A 20,855-nucleotide genomic window follows, 5' to 3' on the forward strand; every position below is an offset into this window, starting at 1 on the left:
CCATGATCTCAAATCCATCCTCTTGGCCAGACAGTCTAGCCACATGCTCTTCTGGCACGACAGTGGAGTGGGAGAATTCTAAAGCTGACCAGGGCCTGTACAATACACAAAGTAAATGTGCCTGTGGTAGGTGGTGTAAGATATAGCTTATCCTTGGGACCATTTAAGCCTTCGTTGCAATACAGAGTATCTCCCCAGAAACAATATTGCCCGTTCACAGTGTCACCATACAAATTACTTTTAAGATGTTGTTTTTCTTTTTATTTCTTTTTGAACCCTTTGGCACTAATAAGTCCTTGGAGGAGAATGAGTCTTTCACTTTCTCCAAGTGTGGGACAAATACAGGAAGTATTTCCCCCTCCTTGCACTAGCCCATTTAAGCCAACATTTACTGTTAATGTGCTCCGTCTGCTCAATGCACACAATGGTTGGCGTGACAATCAGGATGAAGAAGAATCCTTTGAGAAAAAAAACATGTGGTAAGGAAGAAAAATAAATGCCTTACCCTTAAAGTCCTGCTGGAAGAGTGATCCAGCCCCTTTATAAATTTGGAACCTATTACTAGACAAAACTACATAGAATCTTTAATGTAGAATCACAAAATAGAGGTTGGAAAGCATCTCAAGTCACACATTCCTTCTTTCCCTATGTTAACCTCATCAGGACTTCATTTACCCTCTGATATGTATAAACACTCCAACAGCTTTAATGATGATGAGTCAACTATTCATCAGAACCCCAGTGAGTTCCACTGTTAAACTGGTCAGTTTAATATTCCCTTCCATTTGACTGCTGCACTTTACTATTGCTCTAGACATATTTTTGAAATCCTAAACAACTTTGGAAGGCACATATTTTATTCTCTATTTCTATATTTTAGATACCTGAAATTATTTACCACCTTCATCTGATGAGACAGTCACCCAGTCTCTCTTGGGTGGTTGTTGTTGCTATTAGTAGTTTGTTGCTTAGTTTCTGGGTTTGGGTTTTTCTAAAAAATGACTTTTAAATTCCTGGCAACTCTTCAGATTTCAGCATTTGAATAGGTATCAATTTCTTACATTGAAAACATGCCACAGGCAACCAGATTAAGTCATAGCTAGCGGTTGCCCCTCTGCTAGTACAACAGATGCGACAATACTACTCCAGTTCATACTTCTCCCTCAGATGTAGTACTTATGCTTATTTACTATGAGCAAATTGAAAATGTCTTTTAAATAATATGAATCACTGCTGTACTCATGGGAATTGTTTTGCCTTGCAAACAACACACTTGTGGTAGGCTTTAAACTTGTCTCATTTCCCTACTCTTCTGTACTCGTCCAATTTCTTTAGCACTGATTAGCTGAGTGTGTTTGTGTTTTATTCTAAGTCACATCCACAGAGTGAATTTCAAATAGGATGTATAAAGTAGAGAAAAATTATTCCGCCCCGGCATAAAACTCCGAACATAAGTCAAATTCAGGCTGGCATATACAAAGAATACACAACTAATGAAGTGATTTTCTAGCACAGCTCTATTTAGAGACTGTACATACCCAGGCAAGAATATAGCCTATAAATATTAGAGAGCAGAATGGGAATGATAACTGGCTGATACCACAGTTATAAAATCGCAAGATCAAGTGAGATGAACTTCTAGATAGTACTAAAACTCTTAGCAAATACAGTATTGCCAATTTAATGCAATTTTTTTCTTCATTAGTAATACTAGTTCAATGTATTTGAGAATCTTATATTTTTTCTCTTGGGACTACATTATACATTTTATGATGGAAAGAGAAGAGAAAGTGGCCCTTGCTCTATGGAAATAATCTCAGTTAAAGCACTAGATACCTGTATTAGAAACAATACTAACTAGAAAGATGGAATCTAGCACTCTTTACTGAAGGCATGGTATGGAACTTCACAATCCCCTTTGATGATTTAGAAGATGAATCTAAAATATTTAAATAGGAAGAAGTCAGAGGCCTAAAGGAGATGTACCTTTCTTGATACTCTATATAGTAGAACAGAGGAATCCTGACTCAGATCCTTCCCGGTCCATGTTGTCATGGAGCCATCCCCTTACCTTGGTAGCTAAAGAGTGGGCTGCTCCTGCTTCCAAGAGGACTGATGCCACATCTACCTGGCCTTCCCTGGCAGAGATGTGCAGGGGCGTGTACCCATTTGTTGTGGCTGCATCTGGATGAGCCATATGTTGTAGAAGCAGCTGGACAATTTCTGTCTTACCAAGGCGAGAGGCAATGTGCAAAGGCGTCTGTTCCTCCTACAACTCAAGTCAAGTAAAAAATTAGTGCCAAAACAAGCCAAACTTCACTGATGACATATTTCACTCAGATGTTTCCTGATGTCTCCTTGGAATTTCTAGTAGCGCCTAGCCAAAAGGATATTATTACTACTCTGACCATGATTTATGGTATATTTTGTCATGGAGGTGACTTGTTTGGTCACAAAATCTTCCTTAGACTTTTCTAGAAGTATGTACTTTCATGAACTTGGTCATTGTTTCCGGGGCACACCCACATGTTTCTCAACTCATTAAGGCTTTAGCCCCCACTAATGCTTAAATACAAACCAATTCGTGGTTCTGAGTAAGAAAAAAAATCTAGTCCAGAGGCCTAAGACCTAGATTCTCATCCAAAAGCTTTCATTAAGAGACAGTACTTAGAGGCGCCTGGGTGGCGTAGTCGGTTAAGCGTCTGACTTCAGCCAGGTCACGATCTCGCGGTCCGTGAGTTCGAGCCCCGCGTCAGGCTCTGGGCTGATGGCTCAGAGCCTGGAGCCTGTTTCCGATTCTGTGTCTCCCTCTCTCTCTGCCCCTCCCCCGTTCATGCTCTGTCTCTTTCTGTCCCAAAAATAAATGAAAACGTTGAAAAAAATTTAAAAAAAAACAAACAAAAAAGAGACAGTACTTATTCTGGGAACTATATTCAGAGTAAAAAAAAAGGGATCCAGGGAAAACTGTTCTTACTTAACTCAAACAAGCCAAGGATACAAATGCTGGTCATTTTCTTCAAGAAGGGACTGCATAAAAAGAAGATATCATAATCTTATTTTTTAAAAAAATGCTGTTCCAGGAAACACTGCATATAGTTCTGGGACTTGGATCCAGGGCTTCAAAGATGAAATGGAACTCTGGCAAGAAGCGAATGGGGTTAACTATTTGCCGAGTGCTTTTCATTTAGAAACACAGAGAAGACATAGTTGGTACTACGAACAGGGAGGATAGGTTGGAGGAGGCTCAAGAAATCACCTGACTCTAATGTGTAGTCAGAAAAATGCTTTCATTTCAGTGTTAAGAGAACCAGGCCAAGCCATCTTCTTATAAAAAGAAAGTTGAGTATAATCTTAGTGATGAAAACAGGTATGTCTTTACAATCTGTCCAAAGGCATGTCATAATCAGAGTGAGGAAGGAAAATCTGGGTCAACATACTGAGCTAAGAATGAATGGAAAAAAGATATAATAGAGTGGGGGAAGAGCTGTTCAAATAAATGCAGTGTCTTAAAGTACTAGAAAAAAGAAGTATTCAGGATGAGAGGAAATAGCATTGTGTGAATTTCAGGGTGGTGAAAAGTAAATAATAAATAACAATAATACAAGTATTTTAGTAAGAGAATTGGAATTTTTTGAAAAATTGCAATTTATAAACTTCCTTCAGGTATGATGCATACTTGATCCTAGTCTTACAAAATACCTGAAAAGAAGGTGTATAATGTAGTATTAGTATCATTTTCTAGAAAACTGAGATTAAGAGGAATTAAAGTAGTTCTCCAGGATTGTCACCAGGCTATTAAAACAGGACTTGAACTCAGGCATTGGATTCAAAAGATATTTATTCCTCTATACATTCTACTGAAATAGACACAGTTACATTGGCCACTGAGGAAACTAACAGAATGAAGCGACTCTCAATAGGAAAGGAGACTGACAACACTTTGGAAGATACAACTGTTTTTAAAAATATAGCAGAGAAAATAGACAAATGGGGAAAACTGAGTAATGAGGATAAATGGAGAGCAAAACAACAACAATAAAAGAACTGAAGAACTTGAGAATAGCTATCATGAATATCTGTTGTTTCTGGGTTTCCCTTCTTGCACTTCTGCCCAACAATTTGATAGAGGTGGGTACTGCAAGTGACATAATCTAAAAGGTGTTCTTGATGAGTGAGTGGAAGAATTGGGGCAATGAGGACATCTTAATCTAGGGCTAGTAACAGCCAAGTATTTGGTTAAGTTGTCCTTTGGTTCTCAGACTACAGAGCATTCAGGCACTTGATTTTGTTTCCTTCATTTTGTTTTTGTTTTTGTTTAAGTTAAGAAATAAGCTGTCTTGCCTACTTTCTTCAACTTTTGGTACAGTCCTATCTGAAAGTGAAAAAGAGAAGAACAAACAAATTTGGTTAGAAAGTCTTCCCAATGGTAACTAGAGATATAAGACCTCTAAGGTTTGCAGAATTATTTATTTCCCTGTTGAACTGCAAGACTTGAATTTGCTGTCCCAAGCTAAAGTTAATTCAAGCCAAGGCAAAGAATTGGGAAAGCACAGAAAATAATATTGATGGAAAGAGATTTAAAAGGGGGTGGGGGTGGTGGTTAGCTTGATCCTCTAGGCCTCTTTCAAATATAGGGGGCAATAATTATTCCCTCACCATAAAGTGCCATTGACTGTGATACAGCCTGGAGCAGGAAGAGATGAGCTCTGCCTTACTACCACAAGCTACAGTCTTCCCAAATTAGGAAGACTTGCTGAGCCCCAACTCCTTTACCAAGGGTCAGAAACAGTAATGGCTGGGACAAGGTTCAAAGATTTGATAAAATTTCTGCTATTAGTTTTTAGCTAACAGGATTCCCAGGAACCTAATCAACTGGGAGCTGACTAAAATTTTAAGGTGAATTAAGTTTCAAGTGAGTTTAAGCCTAGGGGCCTTCTTATTGCTCAATCCCCAAAGCAAATGTCAGCCCCCCCATATAATGCCAACAGAACATGGGCACCTAAAGCAAGAGAGCTCCCCAATGGGCAGGCTCCAGGGGTTCTCTCGGTCATGTCCATGGAGGATACGGGACAAGGAAGAACCTTGATGAGAGCAGAGTCTGAGGGCAAGCATATGGACTGACTGACAAACTTACACCACTGTAGTCCATGCTCCCCAGTCTGTCCAGCAAAATATGCCTTGTGTTCTTGACTGTTGAAGAGAGTATGCCGCTATGCCGCTTGCACTTTTCAAATGAGAGATACTGTTGTGAGTACATGATTTTTCTTTCATTATAAATTAGGAGTAGTGCCATGATTATATAACCAGGAGATATTATTTCCAAACCTGATTAAGAAGTATAGACTATCCAGAGAACTTGCCCTTGGAGTTCAGTGTAGTACCTGAGTGTAACTGCTGACCATCTCCCCTTTGACACAGAGTGAATTATAAAGCAATGTATTAGGTTAACAGAGTTTTCAGAAGCGCAGGCATGTGTGTATGCTTGCTGGGAAACCAGCAGGTAAAACAGAACAGATAGATGTTGGTTTTTCTGTTCAACACTCTTCTGGGAAGAGCCCTCCCTCCCTCCCTCCTTTGGGGGAAGGGGACATCCCACACTACACGTGGCTCTGGGGGGACTGCCAATCATCTCATCCCACCTCCTGAATGGGCATGGAACCCAGGCTTGGTAAGATAACCTGGCTCAGGTGGGAAATGTGACTAATTAGAATCGTGTTGTTTGTTTAGATGAAAGAGATAAGGGCTCCCTTTACATCTGAAACGGAGATAACGATGTCAGCAGAGAAAACCTAGGAGAAAGACACAGAACCAAGGAGGAACCTTTTTCTCATCCTTTCTAATTCCATGACCTCAGGCAAGACAGCAACATTTTGAATTTTAGAACTCTAAACCACCCTACAACACAGGGTTGTTCTGTGTGTTGAAGAAGATAATTTGTGTTAAAATACTTTATGAAGTATAAACCGCTGTACAAATGTTAACTAAATCAAAGATTTTCAGAGAAACCTAAAGGGCTAAATAAAAATAGAAACTCATGGTGAAAGTACAACTTAAAATAGAACATGTGAAAAGGAAAACCAAAGCTTCTTGCTGCTCAGCATGATCCCAGGATCAGGAACATGGGCATCACTTGTGAGTTTTTAGAAATACAGATTTTGGACCTCATCCCAGCCCTACTGAGTTCAATCTACATTTTAACAGGATCCCCAGGTGATGTCATGCATAATGACCTTTCATTAGCATGCCTTTATATAAGGCTATGGCAGTTTCTCCTGTCCACCACAGAAGGATGCTATAAGAAAGGAATTTCACTTGCATCCTAGGGTAGGTGGTGGAGTTGAAAAAGCAAAGGGTCATAAAATGTGATACTTAAATAAGGAGGAACAAAAAATTATAGATGTTTATATATGTAGACCATGGCATTAAATGTAGTTGAAAAAGAGAAGCAAAACAATAGAATTGATGGAATTTGTGTGTAAAAATAAACACATACATAAATGTTATAATATTTCACAGTAAAGAGTCTGTGGCCAGTGGTTTCTGAGGAAGGGGTTGCAGATGGTACCCAAAAAAGCATAAGGTGACAAATAACAGGTTAAATTGATAACACAAAAAATTGGCAAAGATATATGAAAATAAGCAAATTTCCTTTAAAAATAGAATAAATTAGAGGTGTCTGGGTGACTCGGTTGAGCGTTTGACTTGGGCTTAGGGTCATGATCTTGTGCTTCACCAATTCGGCCCCTGCATCGGGCTCTGTGATGACAGCTCAGAGCCTGGAGCCTGCTTCAGATTCTGTGTCTCCCTTTCTCTCTGCCCCTCCCCTGCTTGTGCTCTCTCTTTCTCTAATAAAATAAAATAAATAGAATACATTAAATTTGAATATAGAAAGATATTAAGCAGTTTAATTTTGAGAGATAAACAGGAAACCCTTTACTATTAAATATGGATTACAAATATTTACTAAAAATATTACCACATTTCTGGAAAAAATACTGAAGTTCATGATACTCAGAGTGCATTGATTACCTATATGTATATATATACATATGTGTGTGTGTGTGTGTGTGTGTATTTTTTAAATGACTAATGCCAGGTAAGCTTGAAAGGAAATGAGAATAGGTGGAACACAGAAGGTTTTTAGGGCAGTAAAACTACTCTGTATGATAAGGATGGATACATGTCATTATACATTTGTTCAAACCCACAGAATGTGAAACGCCAAAAGTAAACCCTAAGGTAAACTATTGACTTTGGGGGATTATGATGTGTCAATGTGTGTTCCTCAATTCTAACACATGTACTGCTCCTATAGGGAAAGTTGATAACAGGGTGGCCTATGCCTGTGTGGGATCAGGGAGTATATGGGCAATCTCTGTAACCTCCTCTCAATTTGCTGTGAACCTAAAACTGCTCTTAAAAACTAATCTTGGAAGGGGTGCCTGTGTGGTTCAGGCAGTTAAGCATCCAGCTAAGGTTCAGGTCATGATCTCACTGTTCGTGAGTTCAAGACTCACACTGGGTTCTCTGCTGTCAGTGCAGAGCCAGCTTCGGATCCTCTGTCCCCCTTTCTCTGCCCCTTTCCCACTCACAGGCACTTGTGCTCACTCTCTCTCTCAAAAATAAATGAATGTTAAAAAAAAAAAAAAGTCTTGAGGGTGAGAGGAAACAAGAAAAGTGCCAAGGCAGAGAAGAATACAGTTTGGATAACAAAAGCTCTAAATATATAAGAACATAAAATACCAATGATGATTACCAAAGAACATAAATTACATTGCTCACACAATGGATAAAAAGGCAGATAAAATCCAAAAGGACAAGAGTAATGTTAAGGCTGCCCATGTTTCACTGGATTTTTCATGAAGGTCTGTAGAAAAAATTCTATTAAGTTCATAGAGTCAGAGAATATTAAGGAAGTCTGCAATGGAGTTTCAAGTCCAACCTTTATATTTTAAGGACCTAGAAGTGCAATGACTTGCCTGAAATAACAATGTGTAAGGACTCCAGCCAGATGTTTTCATTCTAATACAATACCATTTCTAAAAGGGAGTCATGATGGTACAAGTCAAGCTGAAGTGAGTTCTAGCTTAGGTACTTCAAATATTGAAGCAGAGAAAATCCCAAAGATGCTAGTGCAAAAAAATAAATGAATAATTAATTAAAGGAACGACGTGAAAAAGGAAATTGAAGATATAGTACACTGATAAAAAATTACTAGCATATTCAGTGTAGAGGAAGAAGGTGAGAAAAGCAAATGGGAAGTGAATTTAAAAAAAAGGGAAGGAAGGAAGGAAAAATCAAGCTGTGAAGGGATTTGAAGCAATTAGAAACAAGAGAATCTGATCAAGTAATCTCCAAACCCCAATTGTTCTACTTGGAATCACAGAAGTGCAGACTGTCTAAATACGTAAAATCAGAGTAAGAAGAAAAGTATAATTCATGATAGAAAGGAGGAAAATAATAATAGAGATAAAGGTACAACATTAAAACTTTGAGTATAATTTGCTTGTAAGTAACTAGTAACGAATGTCTGTGGCAATTTGATTGGCTTATGGTAAGAAATATATTTTAATACACATACTATGTCTATAATACGGTAAATTTTTTAAATTCATGAAAAGAGATATAAGTAAAAGTGTTTCCATAGGTTAAAAAATTATTAGGCTAGTCAATGCTATATTTCTTAGAGACTAAATTATACATTTTTTTCAAAGTTAATGTTTCTGAAATTGGGGTGCATTTTCCATTGTGTATATTTACTATACCATTTCCTTTTTTGCCTGTAAAACTGCTATTGAATTGATACTTTCGCATACAATCCATGGCATTTCCAAGTCAGGGACATGAAGAATAGCATTCCGTCATAAAGGTGAAACTCATGCATGCAATAGGAGAGAACCTCCGGCACCAGCACGTACCCTGGCTCTGGCATCGACAAGGGCACCATTTCTCAGGAGGCATCGGACCACTTCCACCTGCCCTGCCCGGGCTGCCATGTGCAATGCAGTCTCCCCACGCTGCCGGGAAACAGAGACCATTGAGTCATAAGTAAATTCACTGCTCTGAATGGTCAAGGATGAAAATGTGCCTGTTTGTGAAATTCAGCAATCAATCCAAAGGTTTAGGAAATCTATGAAAAGGTATAATTGTTTCATAATTATTTAGTCTGAAACAACACAGTTTTGTATCTTCTCCATCTTCATAAGGATAAAACAAATGTTTTTTAGGTTTTTTTTTTTTCAGTCCATGACAAACAAGTGAACACTCCAAAAATCTGGTATACCCTGAGGTTTAACTTCATAGTTAATTTGGCATAATTTAAATTGCTTTAGGTGAGGGGCACCTGGGTGGCTCAGTCAGTTCAGCATCTGACTCTTTATTTGGGCTCAGGTCATGATCTCATGGTTTGTGAGATTGAGTCCTGCATCAGGCTCTGCACTGATTGTACAGAGCCTGCTTGGGATTCTCTCTCTCTCTCTCTCTCTCTCTTTCCTCCTCCTCCTCCCTTCCTTCCTTTCTTCTCTCTCTCTCTCTCAAAAATAAATAAATAAACGTTAAAAAAATACTTTAGGTGTTATCTTTTATCCTTCAAACCTAAAATTTCATTGTCATTGTGTCATTGTGTCACAATGTCATTGTGTCATTGTCACACTTGACTATGTGATTACAACTTGACCCCATTTTAAGGAGAAACTCTACATACTAGATCAAGTCAACACAGTGCAAAAAAAAAAAAAAATCACATCATTTGTACTATACATAAGTCATTCCTTTTCAGAATTCAAAATTTACTTCCATAATAAATGCTTTTACATTCAATTTGTCTTTGTGTTGTGAGGCTAGACGATGGCTATTCACATAAGAAATGTGATTTGCCCCGGATGTCCCCTATTTATTATTAATGAGCATATTTAATTATAGACGGTTATTTGAGAGAACTACCAAGAGATGAGTAAAGCAACTGTTAACAGCGTCATCTGTTGAGGTGGGCAGCACCAGGCATCAGGTCATTCCTCAAGTATTTTCATGCCACATCAAGATAGGGCACACTTGTCAGGAAACGGTAGCTTAAGTTGCAGCATGAAGGATGATGGTTAGATGAAAGGGTTTTTGTCATTGAAAACTTTGTTAAGTACTGCCTGTGAGAGGGGAGTTTTTGTTTGTTTGTTTTAATCAATGTATTTTAAAACCCCATGTTGTTCTGAAGAAGGCAGGGGTTCATTCTTCCAAACAATTTTATAATTATAAAAAACCAACACACTGGAATAGAAGGGATTACTTCTAGTCACCACAACTGTTCTAGAAAATAAAGCTGATTTCAACTATGTAAAGTAAACCACTCCAAAGAAATGCAATTGATCTTAAAGTTGGTTGTGGTAATTGCATATTTCTGACAAATTCCAGTGAATCATTTCTTCTGATTCCTTGCACAACTTAAGTTTGGTACATAGCTCACAGTTCATTTTATTTCCTAGTATCAGAGACCCATTCCTTATGAAGTTATGAAAAATTCATTTCAAATGATTTGATTTTGAAAGCATTAACCTGGATGTCTACTCTATATTTTTTCTGTTTTATTGATGATTCACTTATCCTCTAATGGCCTTAATGATGACAAGTTTTGACTTTTGTAAAGTAAATGTATCTGAAGTGTGCTGTCTCATAAAACACATTATTGGAATAGCAATATTTGTCCTTAACCTTTGGGTGTATGGCAAGATTTTTCCTCTTTGGACACCCACGATTTCAAACTTGTTTTCTATATCACTTAACCTGTCTCTAAATAGATGGTTAAGATCTAACTATTAAACAATCACAAAAAGCCCTCATATCTTTATTCTATTTCTAAGACTAACAGAAGTATAGCAATTTTACTAATGTTAGTAGAAATAAAGACAAAAATAAATTTCCTTATAAGAAGTTATGGTGTCATGAGTTCCTACTTATGGATGGATTTATATGTTTAGTTTACAAGCCAGACTTTATCAATAAGGAGTTTTCAGAATGTAAAATGTTTCCAATACTAGTCTTAATATTTCCAATAACCTTATTTTATTTTATACTTAAAATGAGTTATTTTTATGATATTTATATATTTAAAATCAATGAGTTAGATATAAAACCTAATCTAAAATATTAAACACTATATTCAAAGAAAACTTATATATATAGAGAGAGAGTTATATATATATATATAACTATATATTCAAAGAAAAGTTTTATATATATATATATATATATATATATATATATATATATACACATACACACACGTCTCTCCAATTTAAAGCAATGGTCTTGTTCATTTCTTATTTAATGACTCTGGGGTACTTGATTTTTATTGTAAATTTCCCTAACCCTTTTATATTTACATTACCCTTGTTTATACATAAATATAAATAAAAAAATGAAAGAAGGCATATATTATTTTAATGACTTCCATTTCTTGATTGTTGGGTACCTCATCTTATTCAACACCCTTGTTTTCTTTATCTTAAACTAATTCACCTCAAGTACTGGGGGGAATTTTTAAACATAATATAAAGTGTGAACTTTGGCATGAACTCATTGATTTTTATATGCGAAAACTTGGTAATATCTCACACCATACTCTGGACAGACCCCAAAGTGCTTCGTTTTCGACTCCCATGGTTGTCAACGGATACTTTGGATTATGGATGTATTACAAGTGGTAGTTCCACTTCCCAGGTTTTAAAGTGCAAAGTGCATTTGTGAGCTTTCCGGAAAGGAAGCTTTGCAATAATAATATCTGTGCGTGATTCAGTTATTGGTACATCTCACACTTGGAATGAATTTTGAGACAAAAACAAGACTGGCAAGAGAATGGGTACGCTCATGTACGAAGCAGGTACTAAATTTTTCATGCCCCTCTTCTCAGTTGTTAAAACTGATTTGGCCGACAGCTACATTGACTTCCACTTTGGCTGCATCAGTTGGAAAGCATCAAAGCACAACAGACAGCATTACATTCAAAAATGCAACAGGATTTCAGGCAACACACAAAGGCTCCAAGGGTGGGGTACTTTGGGGTCAGGAAATGACCAACTCTCACACAGCGCGCAGGCAGTCAGGGTTCACACAGTTTCTTCATCTGCACAGAATTTTGGATCCAGTAGTTATATCCTCATGTCCTGAGAATGCACAAGTTCACAGGCATCCCACTGCTAGAGAAATGAAATCCCTCTAAATGTAGGTTGCCAGATTTAGTAAATAAAAGTACAGGATGACCAGTTAAATTTGAATTCCAGACAAACAATGGATAATTATCTTAAGATAAATATGTCTCAACTATTGCACAGGACATACTTATACTGAAAACAATTACTTGTCATTTATCTGAAATTCAAATTTAACCAGGAGTTCTGTATTTTATCTGATAACCCTATCTATCTACATGGTATCTGCTCCCTGAAGGACATTGAATACAAAAAAAAAAAAAAAAAAACCACCAAAAAAACAAAAACAAAACAAAAAAACAACAACTAGGAAACATGTTAAGAGGATTATATTAGCAGGTGCCTCTCAAGTATTTGTTTTGAGGGAACTGAAGGGAAAGAGTATGTAAGAGACAAGTGAGAAGATAAAACAAAGTGAACTTTATAGTGACTGGTAGGTTGAAGTTTAGTTTGATATTACAATTACCGAAATTGGGATTTCTCAGCCTAAAGGATGCGAGCATTTTTTTTATCGTTTTGATTAATATTTTATTTATTTTTATTTGAAAATCTACATGTAGCCTACATAGCGCTTTCTTTTTTTTTTGCAGAGGGGAGCATATGAATATGGAGTAAATCCATAACCACCAAATGGTTTGGAATTGGTTAGTTAAGAAGCAAATTAACAGTGGCCACAGAATCACACAACCATTTCATATGGAGTTTCTTTGAAGATTCGATAAAATTCTCCCCTCAAAAATATTAACCTAGGGGATTTCAATAAAGCATCACATAGAATATACTTATATATGTTACTCTTATAATATGATAACATAATTTAACACAGTATCACCATTGTTCCTTGATCCTGAAGGCATTGAAATGTAAATACAGAAAATACAGTATGGTGGGAAAATATACAGAGCACTTTCCTTGAAAGTTACTGGTTCATACAGGTCTCAGTTTAAAAAAGAGAGGTGGTCACCATCTCTGCACAGAAAAAGGATGTTGATTACTTTTAAAGTTCTAAGAAGTGACTAGAAATTAAACTCAAATTGGCATGTTTTTAAATTACTCTTATCCTTAATGGAATAATTAAAGATTAATTTATGATATTATTACCTTCAGACCAATAAGCTATAATTAGGGAAATATAAACATAGACTATATTTCAATGATTTAATGGTTTTATGCTCCAATTGGGAATAATATAAAGAGAGAGTATTAAATAATATTTAAACCAAATCAATTCATCTCACATGGATTTTGTCCATGCATCAGAAACTTAGCACAGAAATAGTGTGTAAAATGCAAAGACATGAAAAAGTGAGAGGGAATGCAAATGAAAACATTCTGTTTCACAACTCAAATGGAATGATATACCAAAATTTAACAACGGTAGTCAATCAATTGCTTTTGAAAATATGACTCAATAATAAGCACTGATGCTTATTGGGGGAGAGTTATCTCTATCGCATACTTAAAAAAAAATCTCAATATTCCAGTGGCCCCCTGTTGAGCTCTAAATAGTGACTACACCTTGTGCAGAGTAAGGAGAAATTTTGCATTCAACGATCAAAGTTTAAAGTGGCAGACTCCAAGACAATTAAAGAAACATAAGGAAGTTGGAAGTTAAAATCCTAATTCAGATTAGGCAGAAGAATTCTGGGACATCCAGTAGTCCCTGGCAGAATAAACGTTGTCTGGAGACCAACATTCATTTCAAGATACACGAAAAAGTCATAATGGTATAATTATTTCAGGTAAGAGAGGCTCCACTCTAGCAAACAAAATCAAATCAAAATGAAAAATCAAAGTAAGGTTAGAAAATGAAAAGTCCATGTTATTGAAAGAGGAAGAATCTTATATCAAATGAAAATCCATAATATGGGTCTATCTCTGGTTAACTATCTGCTATGAGTCATTGTGGTACTGACTTCATACGACAATCAAAATAACCTGGAATACAATTCACTCAAGCAACTAGAATGTGTCCTTAAGATTTTATTCCAACCAATTATTCATTCACATTCTGAGGAGCTTTCAGAATGTATTTTGTTCTAATAAATGGATTTACGATGCATGTTTAATCCATCTGCACCAGGAAGCTGAAACAGCTTCCACAGCTTACATTCTATTTTCTAACACTATTGTTCTCAGTGAAGGTCTGGTGATTATTTTAATAACTTGTTATTATGGAGGCTCTTCTCACAACTCGGCTGCTCTACCTATGATGACATACACACGGACATCCCTACACACATCCATACTCTCTTTTCCTCTCGCTCCTTCTCCCTGTGGTTATTCTGACCCAAGCCATACTCACAATGTTAGTGACATCTGGAGAGGCTCCGTTCTGCAGCAGAAGGAGGACAATGTTCAAGTGGCCCATGAAGGCAGCCACATGTATTGGTGTGAGGCCAGACTGCGAAACAAAGCAACAGCAGTTTTACTCCTCTGCACCAGTGGGGGCTTTGGGGACTTCTTCAGATAAATAACACTTGAGTAAAGAGGACAGAAGATGGGGGACAGGAAGGGAAAGAAGGAGTAAGAGAAGGAATGTTTCGTGACAGGCTGAAACATTTTTCTACCTCTGTGATAGCTTGGATTGAAGCCCCATATTTCACCAGCAGTTCCATGACTTTGATGCGGTTTTTCTTGCAGGCAATGTGCAGTGGAGTAAAACCATTCTGTGCAAAAGACAATCAAGTTAGTTGAAAACATGCAGAAACGATCCTCACGCAACTCCATGCTGGCACATTGCAGGCAATAATGTTACATCGTCACGTAATGTTACCATTTTTTCAAATGCTGTAGGTGTTGGAAATTTGGAAAGAAAAGTGGTATGTGCTCCCGTAGGCCCCGAACTTTGTTTATATGTGGGGGGCCTGCATAGAATTCTATTCGTGTGGTTACAGAGAAAAACAAAAGTAAAGAAAACTGCATGGGCCTCCTTACCAGAAGTTCTGAGATGTTTTAAAGTATACTGATTGGTCAGGTGATGAAATGGCTTGAAGGTGCATGGAAGGTAAACATCTATTTTTCTGATGAAAGACCATTTCTTAGGGCATAAAAACTGTTCATCTGTTTGACTTCAAAACTCTACAAGCATGACTGCCTCTACAATAAATGTTTCAGCTTCGCTAACATCTTCAGGCCGGGGGTGTTGCAAATTAGCAGAAATCATTATTTATGCTAATAATTTTTACCTCCAAAAGTTATATATCTTCCATTAAGAAATTTGTATAAGGAATTGTTGTGTATTAGCAGAAATAATTATGCTGATAATATTTTATATCCAGAAGTTATATTTCTTACATTAAAACATTTTCAGTTTTATCATTTTATAAAGATATGATTATTAAGTTCTTGAATGTTTTTAAGACAAGTATGGAGAATTTCTGGAATTAGTGGAATAAGATATCTCTGAGGCAAAGGAATGTGGAGATGTCTCTAAGACGGTTTTTAACTTTCCAAACTAGGCAATGTGTAGGAATTGGGGGCAATTACATAAAAATTTGTTAATTAGTCCCATGCTTAACCCTTATGTGTAAGTATTATAATTTTATTTGAACAATTATCCCTTTGAACAATTATCATTTGAACAATGATCCCTACATACAGAAAGGCTATATCTGTTCTGCCAGTTAGTTACTTTGCTTGTCCGAATGGGGACTGATCATCAGTCAATATTTTTCTACATTAGCAGTTCTCAAGAAAGCATATTGTCTTACTTAACCTAATGACTTATTATTCTTCACGATGTTCAAGTCACTTCCCATTTATAAGCTATGTAGCAAGCCAGGTATAAATAGCCAAATGTATGTGTAGCACTTAAGTGACTTTTAATTATGAGAGTGTAATATTTTATAAGCTTATTGACCACTATCCAAATGAAAGTGAGTATTTTCCTCCTTATAAGAAAATAAATATCCTTACATAATTTCATATAACCCTAAAAATATATTTGCTTCCTGGGCAATTAGGAAAAAATTGATTCCAATGGAAAATTTTCTAATAAAAATAAGATTTATTATTTAATAATTCTCATGGCACTCTCATTTTAAATATTATCTGAAGACTAATTTAACTGGCATAAACCATGTACATGTATAGGATAAAGGATTGCTTTTAGTTTGAGAATTAGGAAACAAGAGGCATAAATTAGTACATGCCTAATACTCCCAACGATTATTGTTAGAATATAAGTGAAGCAAGGAAGATTTATTCAATATTAGACCTTGGGAAATACATATGCTGCTCTAGGGACAGCCTCTTGTAGATTTCTCTTGAGCAATTCCCATAATAGTTTATATGAAATGTTTCTTGAAGCAGGAAAGTGCTAAGCATCACTTTTCTATTAGACTCTGTGTGGGGAATCAGGTCAGTAAGGAAATTCTCTAAGTGAACTCTTTGCAGGCTTACATTTTACCCTGTCTTAACATGGTCAAACCTACTCAGCACTTTAAAACCATTTTTTCCCCAAATAGGGATTAATAACAGTCAACTTTTCCACACTTTCATTCTGACTTGGTATAGAGGTGTTTAGAATTTATTTTGTGATTTCCTATTTTCAACTTCTATTTTCCATTTAAAAGTGCTTACCACTACAGAAGTTTCATATCTATCTGAAGCTTGCTAGTTGTGGAAATGGTACCTTGGTGTTTTCCTAAATCTATCCTCGCTCACCATCATTTAATAGCAAACTGTGAAGGCATGAGGTAGGCAGGCCACTTGTAGGAGGCAACAAACTTAGCAGAATTAACTTCATATATGTAACCACACTTTGCTGGTGCACCATTGATCAATCACTATGGTATACTGATCTCAGTCTCTATTCTGTTAATGTGGACTAGGCCAGGTTTACCAGAGCTCTGGCGTTTGGATTGGCTCTTTTGTCCAGAAGGAGTTTGGTGACACGGTAGTGGCCACAGTGTGCAGCAACGTGGAGGGCCGTCAGGTAGTCTAGGGTGACATCGTCAACAGGCGCCTTGTGCTGTAACAGGTGCTTCACACATTCCACATGGTCCCCCTGTGCAGCCATGTGAAGTGGAGACAGCCCATTCTGCATATCGAAACACAACAAGACCAAGTCCACATTTCAGTCATGACTTCCAGGTTGTGAAACACAGCAAAGTCAATTCTTGATATCTGGTACAGTTGGTAGCAGAGGGAAAAATAATCTCCACTTGACATCTAAATGTATGGTAGACTGTGTGAGGTGCTGAGGGAAGCTAAGAGAACATTTAATTTCATAATTATGCTATTTTAGGCAAAACAGAAATTAATACGTCTTTTGTGAATGAAAACATGATATTGTGTGGCAATTCAGATGGCTCTCACAATTCTTAGGGCAATGTTAGATATTTAAAACAAGCGATGGCTGATGCTGAAATTATTTGTATCCGATTCCATTCAATTAATCTCTCTGCAAGATTTTCTTTACTTCTAAATGGGGGGGGTGTGTGGATGAAGGAGGAGAAAGTGGGTTCATCAAGGAGAGAAAGATATTTTGATCATCTCTTAGATCCGTGCTGCTCTGAAATTCTAGAATTCCTTTTTTCCTATCATGAGACATGAACTGGACTTGGAGAAAGCAGTCAGGTAAGGGCTGAAAAGTGTGAGACAAATGTGGATCATGTGCCAATGACCTCCCAGCTTTTAAATTTTGAAAATAATATAAATTTATTATCATTGATGGTGCCCAAAACAGCGTTAGTCTTAATTGTCAGAGAAGGTCAACAGCAGGAATGTAAGATAGGAGGGTAATTCACTGAGGATTATCAGTTTAGGTAAGACACTCGTTTTAAAATTTAAATAAATAAGCTTATAAGAAAAAATATGTCAAATTAGGGCAGAAACTAAATTAGAAAACATCTGCCCATTAAAAAAGAGTATTTTCTTAATAAGCAATGCAAATACAGTGACTAGGGAATAATTGTTGACCAAGTACCCAGCTTGGAAGTCATTACATTCAAAGAAGTAGAAACTGTGTCTGGATAAAAAGCCAGAATGTGCTGAAGGCCTGATATTCTCAACAAGGAAGGTGATTTCAACAATGAGGGACAACTGAAACCAAATACAGCAAAGTCTTCACTTGTGATTTGTGGGTGGCAGAAGTATGCGGTTCTGAAATTATTAATATACTTTCTTTGTTTTTTAAATACTCTGCCCATAATTATTGCTTTTATGTTAAAAAATTCTTGAAATGAAGTTAGAAGAGCAGGGTGATGAGAAGGTATTTATGCATTGGAGGGGAGATAGCATAAGGGCAAAGTGTAGAAGAAATTCAGGCCTTGGCAGTATCTGGGGTGATGTGTGGCATGTGTCTCTGACAGTCTATCAATCTTTAATGTGGTTTTATCCACTTAAAAGTTATGTGGAAAATAAAATCTTCAGCAATTAATTCTTTGTTACATTTCACAAATATTTACTGCATACCTACTTAGGTTCTGATCAAGTACTGAGGGTACAACTAGAAACATAACAGACAGGGACCCCCTGTCTTCATGGAGGTAACGTGTGGTGGACAGACAATTCAAAAAGAATAAGAATTAAAATATAGAGTATGTTAGAAGACCATCAGTGTTTTGTTTTGTTTTTAATTTTTTTTAACATCGATTTTTGAGAGATAGAGAGAGACAGAGTGTGAACAGGGGAGGGGCAGAGACAGAGGAAGACACAGAAACAAAGCAGGCTCCAGGCTCCAAGCTGCCAGCACAGAGCCCCATGCAGGGCTTGAACTCTCAAACTGGGAGATCATGACCTGAGCTCAAATCTGATGCTTAACCAACTGAGCTATGCAGGCGCCCCAGAAGGCCACCAGTATTAAGAAGAACACTAAAGCATTGGATGGCCAAGGGAGTTTGTGTATATGAGTGCACTGTGGATAGGCTAGCCAGAAGTAGCCTCGCTGACAAGGTGAGTTTTGGTGAAAGACATGATGACAGTATGAGAGCTGGTCCTGCTCATCTGTGGGAGAATATTTGAGGATGAGGAAAAGCAAATACAAGCATGTCCGGTTGAGACCACCAGCATGACTGATGAACAGTAGGGAGCAGAATGCAGCTGAAGACATGTGAATAAGAGGAGTGAATAAGGAGAGCAACTCAGGCAAGAGACCTACAAGGCAGGGTAGACTTTTTGATTTCTACTTGGAAGGAGCTGGGATGCTTTTGGAAGGTTTAAGACAACAGGATTACTCTGGTTGTTCTGTTGAGAATATACCGAATGGGGTTAAATGAGAAAAAGGGAGTCAAATTAGCATCTCTTGCAATCATTGAGGTAGGGTTGATAGTGATCTAGACCAGGGGGGTGGTAATAAGACTGTTAAGAAATTGCTGAATTATGAGGTATTTTGAGGGAAGACGTGACAAGGTTTAGTGATAGGATATGAAGAAAGAGGAGAGTCAAGCACTGCATGATGTATTTGACCTGTGAAACTGAAAGAATGGGATAATAAACATCATTTGAGATCAAAAGACTACAAGAAGGATTAGGAGTAGGGGTGAGGGAAATATCAGCAGCTGAGTTTTGAACGTACTAAATTTGAGATGCACAGTAGACATCTATGCAGCAATGGTAAGTTGACATCTACAATATAGAGCTCTGGAGATACATAGATGTGTGTCATCAGCGTATAAGTTGTATTTAAAGATGAAACTGGATGGGATTTCTTAGTGAGTATGTATAGACAAATAAAGTGAGCTCTGGAGGTTCTAACATTCAGCGACGTGGGAGGGAAGAGGAGACAGGCAAGGAGACTAAGCAGAAGGAAAGACAGAGGGGTGTAATGTCCCAGAAGACAAATAAGGAAAGGAAAGTGTTTTGAGAAGAGAGGAGCAAGCAACTGTGTCAGACGATAGCAAGAGGAGAGAACGTAGACTATATGGACAGATTCACGTAATTGGTAGATAGAAAGACAGGAGTCTACAGAAATTATCTTCTGATTACTTCAGTTTTGTCAGTGCTGTGAGAAGTGACAACAGAGAAAGAAGTCTAAAGAAAGAAAAAAGTATAGAACAGTCAGGTAGCAGGGAGTAAGAGCGAACACACTTGGGAAACATGTCGTGATTGTCAGGCAGCATTAAAGGTCAACTTGAGGTGAGCAATTATGAATTTATAGTGAACCCAGTCAGTACAGCCGGGTGTATTCTGCCACCACACTCAGCTGTAAGATTTGATCAGGGTCAAATATAGCAAGTGAGCATGAATATGTCAGGGAGTGATATGAATGATTATGCTGGGCAAAAGTGAGGGCATAAAAGTGAATGAGGGACAGTAAAACAGTGGCTGATGGACTCAGAAGAATAAACACATTTCTAGAGTTGGGGTTCCAGAGAAAGGTAGCTAAAACATACAGGGGTGTTTGGAGAGTCAGAGGTTAGACACAGAAAGGGGGGTTTACACAGGGTTTACAGTTACCAAATTGAGAGGCCAACCAGAAAGGTCATCTACAGCTGTGGCCAAGATCATTAAAGTCATCATGTATTAGAAGAGGGGTTGTGGTGAAGAGTCAGTTTGCCAAGAGCTAGCATTTTCAAAGAATGGAGGGGGGGAGTGACTAAATAGATGAATATTTGCTTCAAGGAGGAATAATGGATGATTCAAAACCGGGAGTTTTATGTAAGAGGAAGAATAGTCTGGCATTAGGTGCCTATTCCACTCACAGGCTTATGG

General features: G+C 37.3%; 1 protein-coding gene across 50 annotated transcripts in view; it reads right to left on the bottom strand.

The window, feature by feature from the left end:
• Nucleotides 1–20,855, bottom strand: part of ANK2 (ankyrin 2) — a 674,296-nt gene that overhangs the window by 104,991 nt on the left and 548,450 nt on the right. For 48 of the 50 annotated variants that reach the window (XM_053217027.1, XM_053217030.1, XM_053217029.1 and 45 more), the window contains 5 exons: nt 17,044–17,241; nt 14,768–14,866; nt 14,503–14,601; nt 8,919–9,017; nt 2,072–2,269 (listed from right to left, as the gene is read on the bottom strand). In XM_053217027.1, coding sequence (XP_053073002.1) covers nt 2,072–2,269; nt 8,919–9,017; nt 14,503–14,601; nt 14,768–14,866; nt 17,044–17,241 — 693 coding nt within the window. The remainder of the gene's footprint in view (nt 1–2,071; nt 2,270–8,918; nt 9,018–14,502; nt 14,602–14,767; nt 14,867–17,043; nt 17,242–20,855) is intronic. The other 2 variants (XM_053217048.1, XM_053217047.1) reach the window with 1 other exon arrangement.

This window comes from Acinonyx jubatus, chromosome B1, assembly GCF_027475565.1.
Source record: "Acinonyx jubatus isolate Ajub_Pintada_27869175 chromosome B1, VMU_Ajub_asm_v1.0, whole genome shotgun sequence".
Taxonomy (NCBI): Eukaryota; Metazoa; Chordata; class Mammalia; order Carnivora; family Felidae; genus Acinonyx; species Acinonyx jubatus.